The sequence below is a fragment of the Propithecus coquereli genome, unplaced genomic scaffold, assembly GCF_000956105.1.
Source record: "Propithecus coquereli isolate 6110/MARCELLA unplaced genomic scaffold, Pcoq_1.0 Scaffold444, whole genome shotgun sequence".
Taxonomy (NCBI): Eukaryota; Metazoa; Chordata; class Mammalia; order Primates; family Indriidae; genus Propithecus; species Propithecus coquereli.
In genome coordinates this window covers 1018626-1029846 of record NW_012150219.1, presented here as the reverse complement: position 1 = coordinate 1029846, position 11221 = coordinate 1018626, and the positions used below count along the sequence as shown (strand labels likewise).

The 11221-nt window shown below is 53.0% G+C and overlaps 1 protein-coding gene across 1 annotated transcript in view; it reads left to right on the top strand.

Moving 5' to 3' along the window:
* Window positions 1–11221, top strand: part of PTGIS (prostaglandin I2 (prostacyclin) synthase) — a 46445-nt gene that overhangs the window by 28081 nt on the left and 7143 nt on the right. Inside the window, exons 6-8 of the mRNA XM_012654699.1 lie at window positions 894–1075; window positions 9090–9258; window positions 10587–10768. Of these exons, the coding sequence (XP_012510153.1) occupies window positions 894–1075; window positions 9090–9258; window positions 10587–10768 (533 nt within the window). The remainder of the gene's footprint in view (window positions 1–893; window positions 1076–9089; window positions 9259–10586; window positions 10769–11221) is intronic.

Sequence of the window (11221 nt, the reverse complement as noted above, 5' to 3'; positions counted from 1 at the left end):
TATATCTAAAATATTAGCATTTTAGCATGTAACCAGTATAAAAATTATTAATGAGCTATCGTATGTTTTGTTTCTCACGTTAAGACTTTGGAGTCCGGTGTATACCTTACGCTCACCCCTGCATTTGGGGCAGCACGTTTGAAATGCCCAGCAGCCCCCCCGTGGCTGTGGCTGCCCCGTTGGACAGAGCAGCGCCAGGCCTTTCCGCACGTGTTAAAACACATCATCAGCCCAAATTCTACTGTGGTCCCAAATATACAGCAAGCCCCCGTTTTCCCAGTGCGAATGTTTTTAAAATTTGTCTTGTTTTGGTTTGTTTGTCAACCTAAATACTGAAATAATTAGGGCCGGAAATGAAATATTAATAGTTACGTTCCTCCTTATCGATTTCGGTGAACATTGGTAGTCAACCCCGCACGTTGTATAAACTAAGCATTTAGAACTTTGGCTGCCTTCCTGTGACCACATTTCAGGAGTTGGTTTTATTCAGACACCCACCTCCGGGAGCAGGCCCAGGAAGGGGGAGTGCTGCTCAGTGTTGAGTGCTCCTTTCCCTGCTACTTAAAGAAACGCCATTCAGTTAATGCGTATTTATTGAGCACCTGCTATGGGCCAGGTGCCGGGAACTAGAGGTGAGTAAGACAGACAAGAATCCCGCCTGCGGGAGACAAGGCCCCTTGCTGCTTTCTACTGGGGGTGAGACAGACGACGGGCAAGGGTTCCGTGCTGGGGGCCTGTCCCTGTAGCGTCTTCCTCCCCTACAGGAACTCTCCACCCCCAGGGAGTGACACGCAAAGACCCTTGGCCTCATGGGAGGTCAGGGCTGGGTGGTCCTTGGGGAGAGGGTGAGTCTGTAACCCAATCCCCACCCTCTGTATGCTCTGTCCCCACAGGGGATAAGGACCGTGCGTGCAGCATCAAAGGTCGCCTGTGGAAGCTGCTGTCCCCAGCCAGGCTGGCCACACGGGCCCACCGGAGCAAATGGCTGGAGAGTTACCTGCAGCACCTGGAGGAAATGGGCGTGTCAGAGGAGATGCAGGCACGGGCCCTGGTGCTGCAGCTCTGGGCCACACAGGTGGGCATGGGCATGCACGCAGGGGTGTGCGGGTGTGGTTGTGCATATGAATGCATGTGTGTGTGTGCTGTCAGGTATGTGCAGACACGTGTGTGGGTGTGCATACCGGGGTGTGGGAGTGTGCATGTGTGTGCACGTGTGCAGGTATGCAAATGATTGTGCGTGTGCATGTATGTAGGTGTGTATTTTCGAGTGTGTGCGCATGCATCCAGCTCTCTCCTTCACCCCGACTTCCCTTACTGTCGAATAGCATCATGAACAGGATCATTCATTCAGTATTCTTTTTCAACTTGGAAAAATGTCAAACTTAAACAAAAGTTTCATAAGTAGTTTGATGAACTCCTATATACGCTTCGCCTTGATTCTCCGATTTTTAACAATTTACTATATTTGATTTCTCTCTTCCCCTACTGGCATTATTTTATTAAAATCATTTGCAAATAAGTTGCAGACACCATGACGCTTTATCCCTAATTACGTGAGTGTGCATCTCCTCGGAGCAAGAACATCTCTTGCATGACCACAGTACAGTAACCAAATTCAGGACGATTAACCCAGATACATGAACATTATCTAATAAACAGCCCATATTCCAGTTTGGCCGCTTGTCCCAATAACGTCCTTTATGGCCTGTCTTGGTCCAGCCTCCAAGCCAGGGTCACATGTTACATTTACTCTTTCTGCCTCTTCGGTTTTCTTTAACCTGGCACAGTTTCTGTGCCTTTCATTGTTTTTCATGACCTTGACAGTTTTTGAACTGTGTAAATGAATTATTTCGAAGAATCATTTGAAAGTTCCTTTGAGAAGCTGGATGTGGCACCATGCCCCTGTAGTCCCAGCTACTCGGGAGGCTGAGGTGGGAGGATCACTTGAGCCCAGAAGCTCCAAGACCAGCCTGAGCAGCATAGCGAGACCCCATCTCCAAAAAAAAAAAAATTCCATTGAGTACCCACCATAGACCATAGTTGTTTACATGTTAGTTGGAGGGGAGGGGAAGCAGGGGGCAGATAGTCAAGGAAACATACACAGGCGATTTTGGACGCTGATGTGCAGGATAGAACAGGGCTGTGGGTAGATCCTGGGGTCTTCCGTAGCCAGCGTGGTCAGGAAGGCCTCTCTGAGGAAATGTCATGATCTGAGCCCTGGATGACAAGAAAGATAGATTCAGGGTCTTGGGGAGATGGGGGGATAGAGTATTCCAAAGAAGGGAAACAACAAGTGCAAAGGCCCTGGGGTCGCATCATGCCGAGTGTTTGGGCAACAGCCAGGACTCGCGTGTGGCTGCAGCAGAGTGCGGGAGAGGGTGAGGGACGAAGGGAAGAGGCAGGAGGGCCTGGTGGGTCCTAGTGAGTGAGGACTTGGGGTTTTCTCCAGGTGAGGTGGGAGCCCTTTCAGAGTTCTGAGCAAAGGAGAGACAGGATCTTGGGGGCAAGGGCAGAAGCAGGGGCAGCAAAGAGGAGATGGAGGTGGCAGAATCAGTTGGTGACCATGGAGGTAACAGGGAGGTGGGTAGATCTTAGGGACTTTGAGAAGACAGAGCCGATGGGTTTGGTAATGGACCAGATGTGGGTGTGAGAGAAAGCGGGCAGCCTTGGATGCCGCAGGTCCCCAGGCCTGGTTCTTGCCCTCGGCCCTGACCCTGACCCGTGCCCCCTTCTCCTGGCCCCACTGGGCAGTGACAGTTGCACAGGCTGACATTTCTGGTTCCTCTTCCATCGACTCGCAACTTATTTTTAGTTCCCTCTCAGGGCCATTAACTGTCCTTGCAGGCCTAGGCTGGCAAGGGCTAGGGGCTGGGTTTAATCAGCAGGTGGTCCCCATTAGTGCCTAATAACATATTTATGGGCAGAGATGACTTGGCGCTCCAAACTGTCCCCAGAACCCCTGTGGAAAGGACCTCTGTCAGCAGAACTGGACGCTGGCCGGGGGGCTTGAGTGACAGAAAGTCCAGGGAACAGCCTTTGGTAGGGCCAGGAGAACTGGGCGGGAGCTGGGGATAGGATGTCCTCTGAGGTTGAGTCGTTGGCAGTGTCCAGAGTTCAGGCAAGTGGGAAACCCTGCTAAAGTCTCAAGGGCAAAGCCAAGAGGCCGTGTAGCCCAGTGGTTGCGGGCACGGGTTCTCTGACTTCCCGGCCTGGATTTGAATCCTGACTTTGCCATTTCCTGGCGAGTCAGTTACTTAACCTCTCAGGACCTCAGTTTACTCACCTGTGAAATGGAGAAGCAGCACCTTCTTCAAGGTGTGGCTGTGAGGATGTAAGGAAGCAATAGGTGTGAAATTCTCTGAGCCTGGCAGGTAGCAAGTGCTCGATACACACACTCAACGAGTATTTACGAGGGCCCTGTGTGTGCTAGCCCATTCTGGAAGCTGTGGTTAGAGCAGCGAGCGGAATAGACAAAAACCTCTGCCCTTAGGGAGCTGGTGCTCTGGCAGGCAAAGACAGACAACTGATAAACAAGTAAGTGTCTGAAATGCATTAGAGGTGACGAGTTCTACGGAGAACAGGCGATGCAGGGAAAGCGGATGGGGGAGGGGTGAGGAGGAGTGGTCAAGCGAGCCCTACTGAGAAGGTGACCCTGGAGCAGAGACTGGAGGAGGTGAGGGAGTGAGCCCTGTGGATACCCAGAACGGGGACTTCCAGGCAGGGCCAGCATGTACCAAGGCCCTGGGGTGTGGTCGAGGTGATGTGGCAGGGAGGAGCAGGGCCAGGCCACTGGGGGCCCTCCAGGCTGTGGGGAGGGCTCTGGCTTTTACTTTGAGTGAGACAGGTGCCCACTGAGGGCTGTGAGCAGAAGAAAAACATGTCCTGTTATGCCTTAATCATTCCAGATCATTCTGGCTGCAGTGGGGGCAGTAGACTGTAGGGGTAGGAAGTGGGGCAGGGAAGAGGCCACTGCAACATCCAGGCGGGAGAGGACAGTGCCCGACCAGGGTGGCAGCAGAGGGCAGGGGAAGGTCTGGATCTTGGGAAAGGGCGCCAAGGATGACTCTGGTTTTGGCCCAACCAGGAAGGATGGAAGAGGTGCCACGAGCACCAGGAAGATGGCGGGAAGAGCAAGTTTGGGGGAGAAGATCGGGGTCTGGCCTTGGGTGCGCCAAATTGGAGATGGAGGTGGGGCACCTGGAGAATAGTCTGGAGACGTACCTTTGAGAGTCGTCAGCGTAGAAACCTGGACTGGAGGAGATCCAGGCGCGAGGGTCAGGGGAGGAGAGGACCATGCCCTGCAGCTCCCCAGTTACGAGGGTGGGAAAGATGAGGAGCAGCCAGCAAAGGAGGCTGAGGAGGAGCCTGAGGTGGGAAGACAGCGGGAGGGAGCACCGCCCCACAGGCCAGTGCAGGAAGTGTCCCGAGAGCCAGGGAGATAGGCTGGGTCAGACACCGCCGCTGCCGAGAGGCTGAGGAATAGTAACTGTGGTTGCTACCGTGAGATCAGAGCTGATGAGTCAGGAATAAAAATTCCAAAAGATACTGAGCACTTATCATGGGCCAAGCATCCTGCTGAGCACTTTGCAAACATCATCTCCCAGGATCCTCACAATCTAGACTGATGGAGGGCACTGGGAGGTGGGGCCCCGTGGGCTGAGTCTAAGGTCCAGGCAGGAGAAGAGGCCGGCTCTAAGGGCTCATGGGACAGGCTTCCCTGCAGCTTGGAGCTGTTGGCCCTGGTGACAACGAGGACTGAGAATCACTACCGTCAAGATGCGCCAGTCACGTTTCATCCTTGTGTGCCTCCAGCCCCGATCATGTGCTCAGCGGCCTTGGCCCAGGGCCCCGGGAACTCCTGGGTGGTCCCAAGGGGTGGGGTTGGGCCGTGGGAGCTGCGGGGGTCTGCAGAGCCTTAGCTGAGGTTGTCATCATCAAGAAGAATCCTGGGGCACAATGACAAGGGGGTGAAAGGCAAAAGCACAGTATTTAGAGTCGGACAGACTTGGGTGGCATCTCAGCTCTGCCACCGCTAGTTGTGCGACCTCGAACCAGTCACTTTTCTGGGCTTCAGTTCCACCATCTGTAAAGAGGATTTTTCTTATTCAATAGTTTGATTCCGAAATAATTCTACGTCCTAGAAGGGCTACACAGGTAGTACAGGGAGTCCCCAGTGCCCTTCGCTCGCTTTCCCTGATGTCACGTGACCCCAGTGCGTTATCAAAGCCAAGCGTCGGCCCTGGTGCCTGACTGCTAACTGAAGCCCACGCTTTATTCGGATGTCCCCAGTGTTCCATGATACCCTCTTCCCTTCCCAGAATGCAGTCCAGGGTATCACATTGCACTTCAGATTTCGGTTTGTTTTAAGTAGATTTTATTTTTAGAGCAGTTTTAGGTTCAAAATCGAAAGGAAGGTCCAGGGATTTCCCTCAAGGCCTCCCTACCCCCTGCATCAGCATCCCCAGCCAGGATGGCACATTCGTTACAATTTATGACCTACATTAACACATCATTTTTATACTTGGGGTATTTTTTATTTTCTTGAAATTTTTTTAATCACAAAATTAAAAGACACCAAATTCGCGACCGCTCCCCCTTCCTTTCTTTTGTGCCGGCTCCATCCCCACAGCGGTTCCCTTCAGGAAATTGAGCGACCCCAGTGGAGGGGTCCCTTCTCTTTCCCGTGCGTTCTAGAGCAAATCCCAAGCCTGATACTCCTTGGCCCAGCCTGGGTCCCGTGTCCCCTCTGAGTGGGTGGCAGCCCACACCTGGAGTCCGGAGCGGATGCTCAGCCCTGGACCGTCCGCACGACTGAGAGGGAAGCTGAGGTCCTTCTCGAAGGAAAGTGGGTGCTGCTGCCTGAGGGCGAGGGTGCCGATGCCAGGCAGGCGGGGGCAGCAGGTGCCTGCACTCCCTCAGAGGGACTGTGTGGGCCAGAGGTGACGAGACGGTGGCCGTGAATCACCAAGCGTGTGGGCCCCTGGAGGTGCACTGCCGCCGCCGAAAAGGTGGAATGGAGGAAGCGCTGCTGGGTCATGGACTTCGGCCGCAGTAGCAGGGACCGAGGCTCGACAGGACATGCCTTCCTGAGTAAACTGAGGCAGGGCCCCACAGGAGAAAGCTCAACCTCCAGGCTGGTGAATTCGGGATCTCACAGTTGTGTGGGCACATGTGCACACGCACTCACACACACACACACATCTGTGCAGTTGGTCTCCGTCACCTCCCTAACTTGCCACAGCTTTTTCCTGCAAGCAGGCGTAACCGAGTGCCCGTGTGTTTGACTCCTGCTCGGTAATTAACGAGCGGTGGCCCCCGCCCAACCATCAGGGCAGGATAAAGTGGCCTTGGCGCTGAGCTAACCCAGCGCTGAATTATTTATCGCCCACATTCCCCAGGCTGGTTAAGTGGTGGACGGCGGGCGGCCTTGCTGTCTCAGCCCGACCTGAGGGCTGGCGGGCCTGAGCCTTGCTCGTTCTCAAACCCAGGGAGGAGCTGGGGAGAGGGGTAACCACTTCTGAGCACCTACTCTGGTCTCAGTGGACCCCTGCAGCCAGCCTGGGAGTGGGCTCTGTTATCCCCGTTCTACTGAGGACGGTCCTGAGACCCAGAGGGGACAGGGACTTGTCCAGAGTTGCAAAAAGAGGGGAGGTGGGATTTGAACCAGCTCTGCCTGGTCTCAGCCCAGGGCTCTTCCAGCCCACCTCCCACTGTCTTGGAGCCCCACCCCTGACCCAGAGGGACACAGATGTTTGTTTGACAAGTATCAGTGCGCCCCCGCTCTGTGCGGGGCAGTGGGTGGCAGCCAGGGAGCACTTGGTTTTCCTTCTCGGTAAAAGGCCGGCTTGCTGGAAACACTGAGCGCGGGAACGCGGCGCCTGCTCGATGCCGAATTCACGGGGCTAAAGCAAAAGCAGACGAATCCTCGCCCTCCTTGATGCTTCCGCGCATTTCTTTAGAGCCTTTCCCTGCGTATTTTTCTTCTGCAGTTAAGACCATGCGGTTCCTTTAATTGAGCCTTCTGTTTGCTTTAGTATTGTGTCACGAGCGTTTCTCATGTCCCTGGAGATCACTGTAGAAATCATTCACATCCCTTCTGTTTCACTTAAGATGAGTGCATCCATTAAAAAAATTCGAGCAGTTTAAAAGGGTCTGTGCAAGGAAAACCAGTCTCCCACTCCCCGTCCTCTGGTCCTCCCGGCTTCTGTTCCAGCAGCGACCTTGTGCCTCTTAGAGACGGTCTGTGCTTCGTATACAGTCCTCTTCAGACAAACACAATGCAGCGCCCCGAGCCCTTGCTGTTTGCGCGCGGCCGTGCTCTTGGCTGTGGTCCCGTATCAGTGCGCACAGAGTCGGCTTCTCTGTAACGACTTCCTGTGCCATTGTCCTGTGGATGGGCCATCATGTGTCTCATTGGTCTCCTAGCGATAGACACCGGGGTTGTTTACAGTGTTTTTTGCTCTTATGTCAGCCCCGCAATAAATATCCTCGTGCGTGTCCTTTTGCCCATGTGCAGTGTGTCTGCAATGAATCATGTTTACCCATGACTGGGCATGATGTGATGTTTAATGGCGATTTAATATTCCATTATGATGATTGAATAGGACATTTATGGGAGACAAAAATCTTCCCCCAAATCGAGGTTAGTTGCTATTCCACCCATGTCTGCATCCCTAAAGTGTGCCCTATATACGTTTCAGCCACATGCTGAACAGCTGAGGCACGAATGTGTATGAGCGTTTTCAGCCAAGGCTGAAGGCTTCGGGCAAGAAATTCTATCCATTTTCCTAACTGTTTATCTGTTGGGAAGTTTTAAATAATTTTTGTTCAGGCTAGGCACTGTGGCTTACACCTATAATCCCAGAACTTTGGGAGGCTGAGGTGGGAGGATGGCTTGAGACCAGGAGTTCGAGACCATCCTGGACAATATAGCAAGACCCTGTCTCTACCAAAAAATTTAAAAATTAGCCGTGGTGGCACATGCCTGTAGTCCCAGCTACTCAGAAGGCTGAGGCAGGAGGATCACTTGAGCCCAGGCGTTCAAGGCTGCAGTGAGCTACGATTGCACCACTGCACTCCAGCGGTGGACAATGGAATGAGACCCCATCTCCAAAATGAAAAATTTGTTCAAGAAATTAATGGCTCTCACAGTCATCAGTGATTATTGCTGTGTACTTTATTGTACACATATACCGTGCACTTTAAACGTATACATGTTGTTATGTTGTTTATGTGTACACAGCACACACATTTATTCTTCAAGTGACGATGGAATTTTAACCTATAAGCATGTAAGGAGATACTGCATCCCAAATTACAATGGGAATGATTATATTTGGAAGCAAATCTTTAGGTACTGTACCAGTCAGCCATTGTTGTGTAACAAACGTCTGCAAAAATTCAGTGGCATACAACAATGAGCATTTATTTAGCTCAGGTCTGTGGATCTGGCTGTCTAAATGGGGCTCGGCAGGGTGGTTCAGCTCTGCTGCATGAGTCTCTCATCCTCCTCGTGGGACCAGGGGCTTTCTGGGCGAGTGGAAACACACAGGGTCTCTTAAGGCCTATGCTTAGAACTCGTGTTCTGTCAATTTCGCCTCATTCTATTGGCCAACGCAAGTCCATGGCTGAGCCCAAATTCAAGGGGCAGGGGAAATGCACACTGCCTCTTTAGTGGGAGGAACTGGGAAGTCACGTGGTGAGGAGCGTGGCTCTAGGGAATGGTGAAGGCTCAGGCCAGTGATGCAAGGCAGGCATCCTCAGATGCTAACGATAGTCTTAATTGACACCCTGTTCTTATTACTGACAATTTTTTGCTGATTAGGTATGATGATTACCTGTGTGACCTCAGATCAGTAACTTCGCTCACGGTCAGAGATGCCAGGAGTGGCCTTGATGTCGGTATCGGGCCAGGCCAAAGCCACAGAGCGGGTTCGGCCGTGTCCTGAGGCTGAAGATAGACACGGGTCATGCTGGGTGTTTGGCAGGGGAGCAAGCCTGGGCCTGCTGGTTTCTACGCCTGGGCCAGGGCTGTGTCCATGGCGTAGCTGTGCCCTCTTGGTGGTGTAACGGGCTCCTTCTCATTGCAGGGGAATATGGGTCCCGCTGCCTTCTGGCTCCTGCTCTTCCTTCTCAAGAATCCGGAGGCCCTGGCCGCCGTCCGTGGAGAGCTCGAGCAGATCCTCTGGCAGGCGGAGCAGCCTGTCTCGCAGATGACCACTCTCCCACAGAAGGTTTTGGACAGCACGCCCGTGCTCGGTGAGATGTCAGCCCTCCAAGATAGCCTCTAAGACCGGGTCATGGGCTCTCCCAAACCCCACCCCCTGAACACGGGCTCCTGTCCTCCAGGGTCTATCAGTGTCCTCTGATCTAGGGTTTCCCTGAACCTCCCATCTTTGTAACCTGGCATCTCCATGCACCAGTCTCAGCTGCCCGAGACTCATGGTCTCAGTGGGAGATTTTTGGTAGCAAGTGACAGAAAACCTAACTTAAATTGGCTAAAGCGGAAAACGGATTTTATTTGGGATAGGTAACTAAAGAGTCCAGAGGGAGTGGTTTCAGGCACAGGTGGATCCAGGTGCTTTAACAATATCATCAGGACTACTCAGTCCCTCTCCATCTCTCAGCTCCATTTCCCACTGTGTTGGCTCTAGTCTCAGGCCGGCAAGATGGCTGCCAGCAGCTGAAGGCCGACTTGCTCTTGGCTCTGTGGGGCTGTGACTCTCTTAAAACATTCCCACCAAAAGTCCCAAGACTATATCTCGTTGGCTCTCTTTGGGTCATGTGCCCATCCTGAACCAATCACAGGGCTCAGAGGGATGCTCTGATTGGCCAGTTACAGCCCAATCCCAGGAGTTGAGTGTAGAATCAACAGCCCGGCCGGGTGCGGTGGCTCACGCCAGTAATCCTAGCACTCTGGGAGGCCGAGGCGGGTGGATCGCTCAAGGTCAGGGGTTCGAGACCAGCCTGAGCAAGAGCGAGACCCCGTCTCTACTAAAAATAGAAAGAAATTAATTGGACAACTAAAAATATATAGAAAAAATTAGCCGGGCATGGTGGCGCATGCCTGTAGTCCCAGCTACTCGGGAGGCTGAGGCAGTAGGATCGCTTGAGCCCAGGAGTCTGAGGTTGCTGTGAGCTAGGCTGAAGCCACGGCACTCTAGCCCGGGCAACAGAGTGAGACTCTATCTCAAAAAAAAAAAAAAAAAAAAAAGAATCAACAGCCCAACCCCTGAGTGTGGGAAGGGGTGGACCCTAGAGGAAAACCAGGGGAATATGTGCTGGGTAGGCTGAAACAGATATTGAAGGCTCCACTCTTTCCCCAGCCTGATGATATTTGCATAGCTCCCACTTTCCCTCACAGCTTCTCTTGGAGTCACACCCAGAGCCCCTCACATTCAAGGATCTCTGAGGGATGGCAGAGATCACATCTCATCATCTGGCCTTTTTCACCTTGCTGTGTGACTGTGGGCAAGACACGTACCCTCTCTGAGCCTCGTCATCTTCCTCTGTAAAATGAGAGCTGGGTGGCATTGGAGTGGGTGAGGGGACAGCCTGCTGACCCTTCCTGCACCCACTCCCTGCAGACAGCGCGCTGAGTGAGAGTCTCAGGCTCACGGCTGCCCCCTTCATCACCCGCGAGGTTGTGGCAGACCTGGCCATGCCCATGGCAGACGGGCGAGAATTCAACTTGCGACGTGGCGACCGCCTCCTCCTCTTCCCTTTCCTGAGTCCCCAGAAAGACCCAGAAATCTACACAGACCCGGAGGTAAATGGCAGGGGTGCCTGGTCATACTGGGGCCTGTGGGGGAAAATCAGTGACTTCAGGGTCTGCCAGATCTCGGCTGCAGCCCGGCTTTGCCTTTAGTTTGCTGTGGGACCTGGCCCAGACTGCTTCTCCTGTCTGTGTCTCATCCTCACTGGGAAACGGACCTTGTTACCGCACCTGCCTCACAGGGTTGTCGGGAAGATTAAACGAGATCATGTAAGAAAAGGCCTTCACAGTGCCTGGTACACACAGAGTGCTTTGTAAGCAATAGCTGAGCAATTTTCCTTTTTTTCTGAATGTTATAAATGTCAGTTTCCCAACACTTTTCCCTCTCCCTGGACTTTGAGGTGGAACAAACTTTCCCAATTGCTAACAGGTCGAGTGCTTATTTGTGTGCCAGGCCCCATGCTACATGCTCATCCATCATTCATCCATCCACTTACCCATCCACCA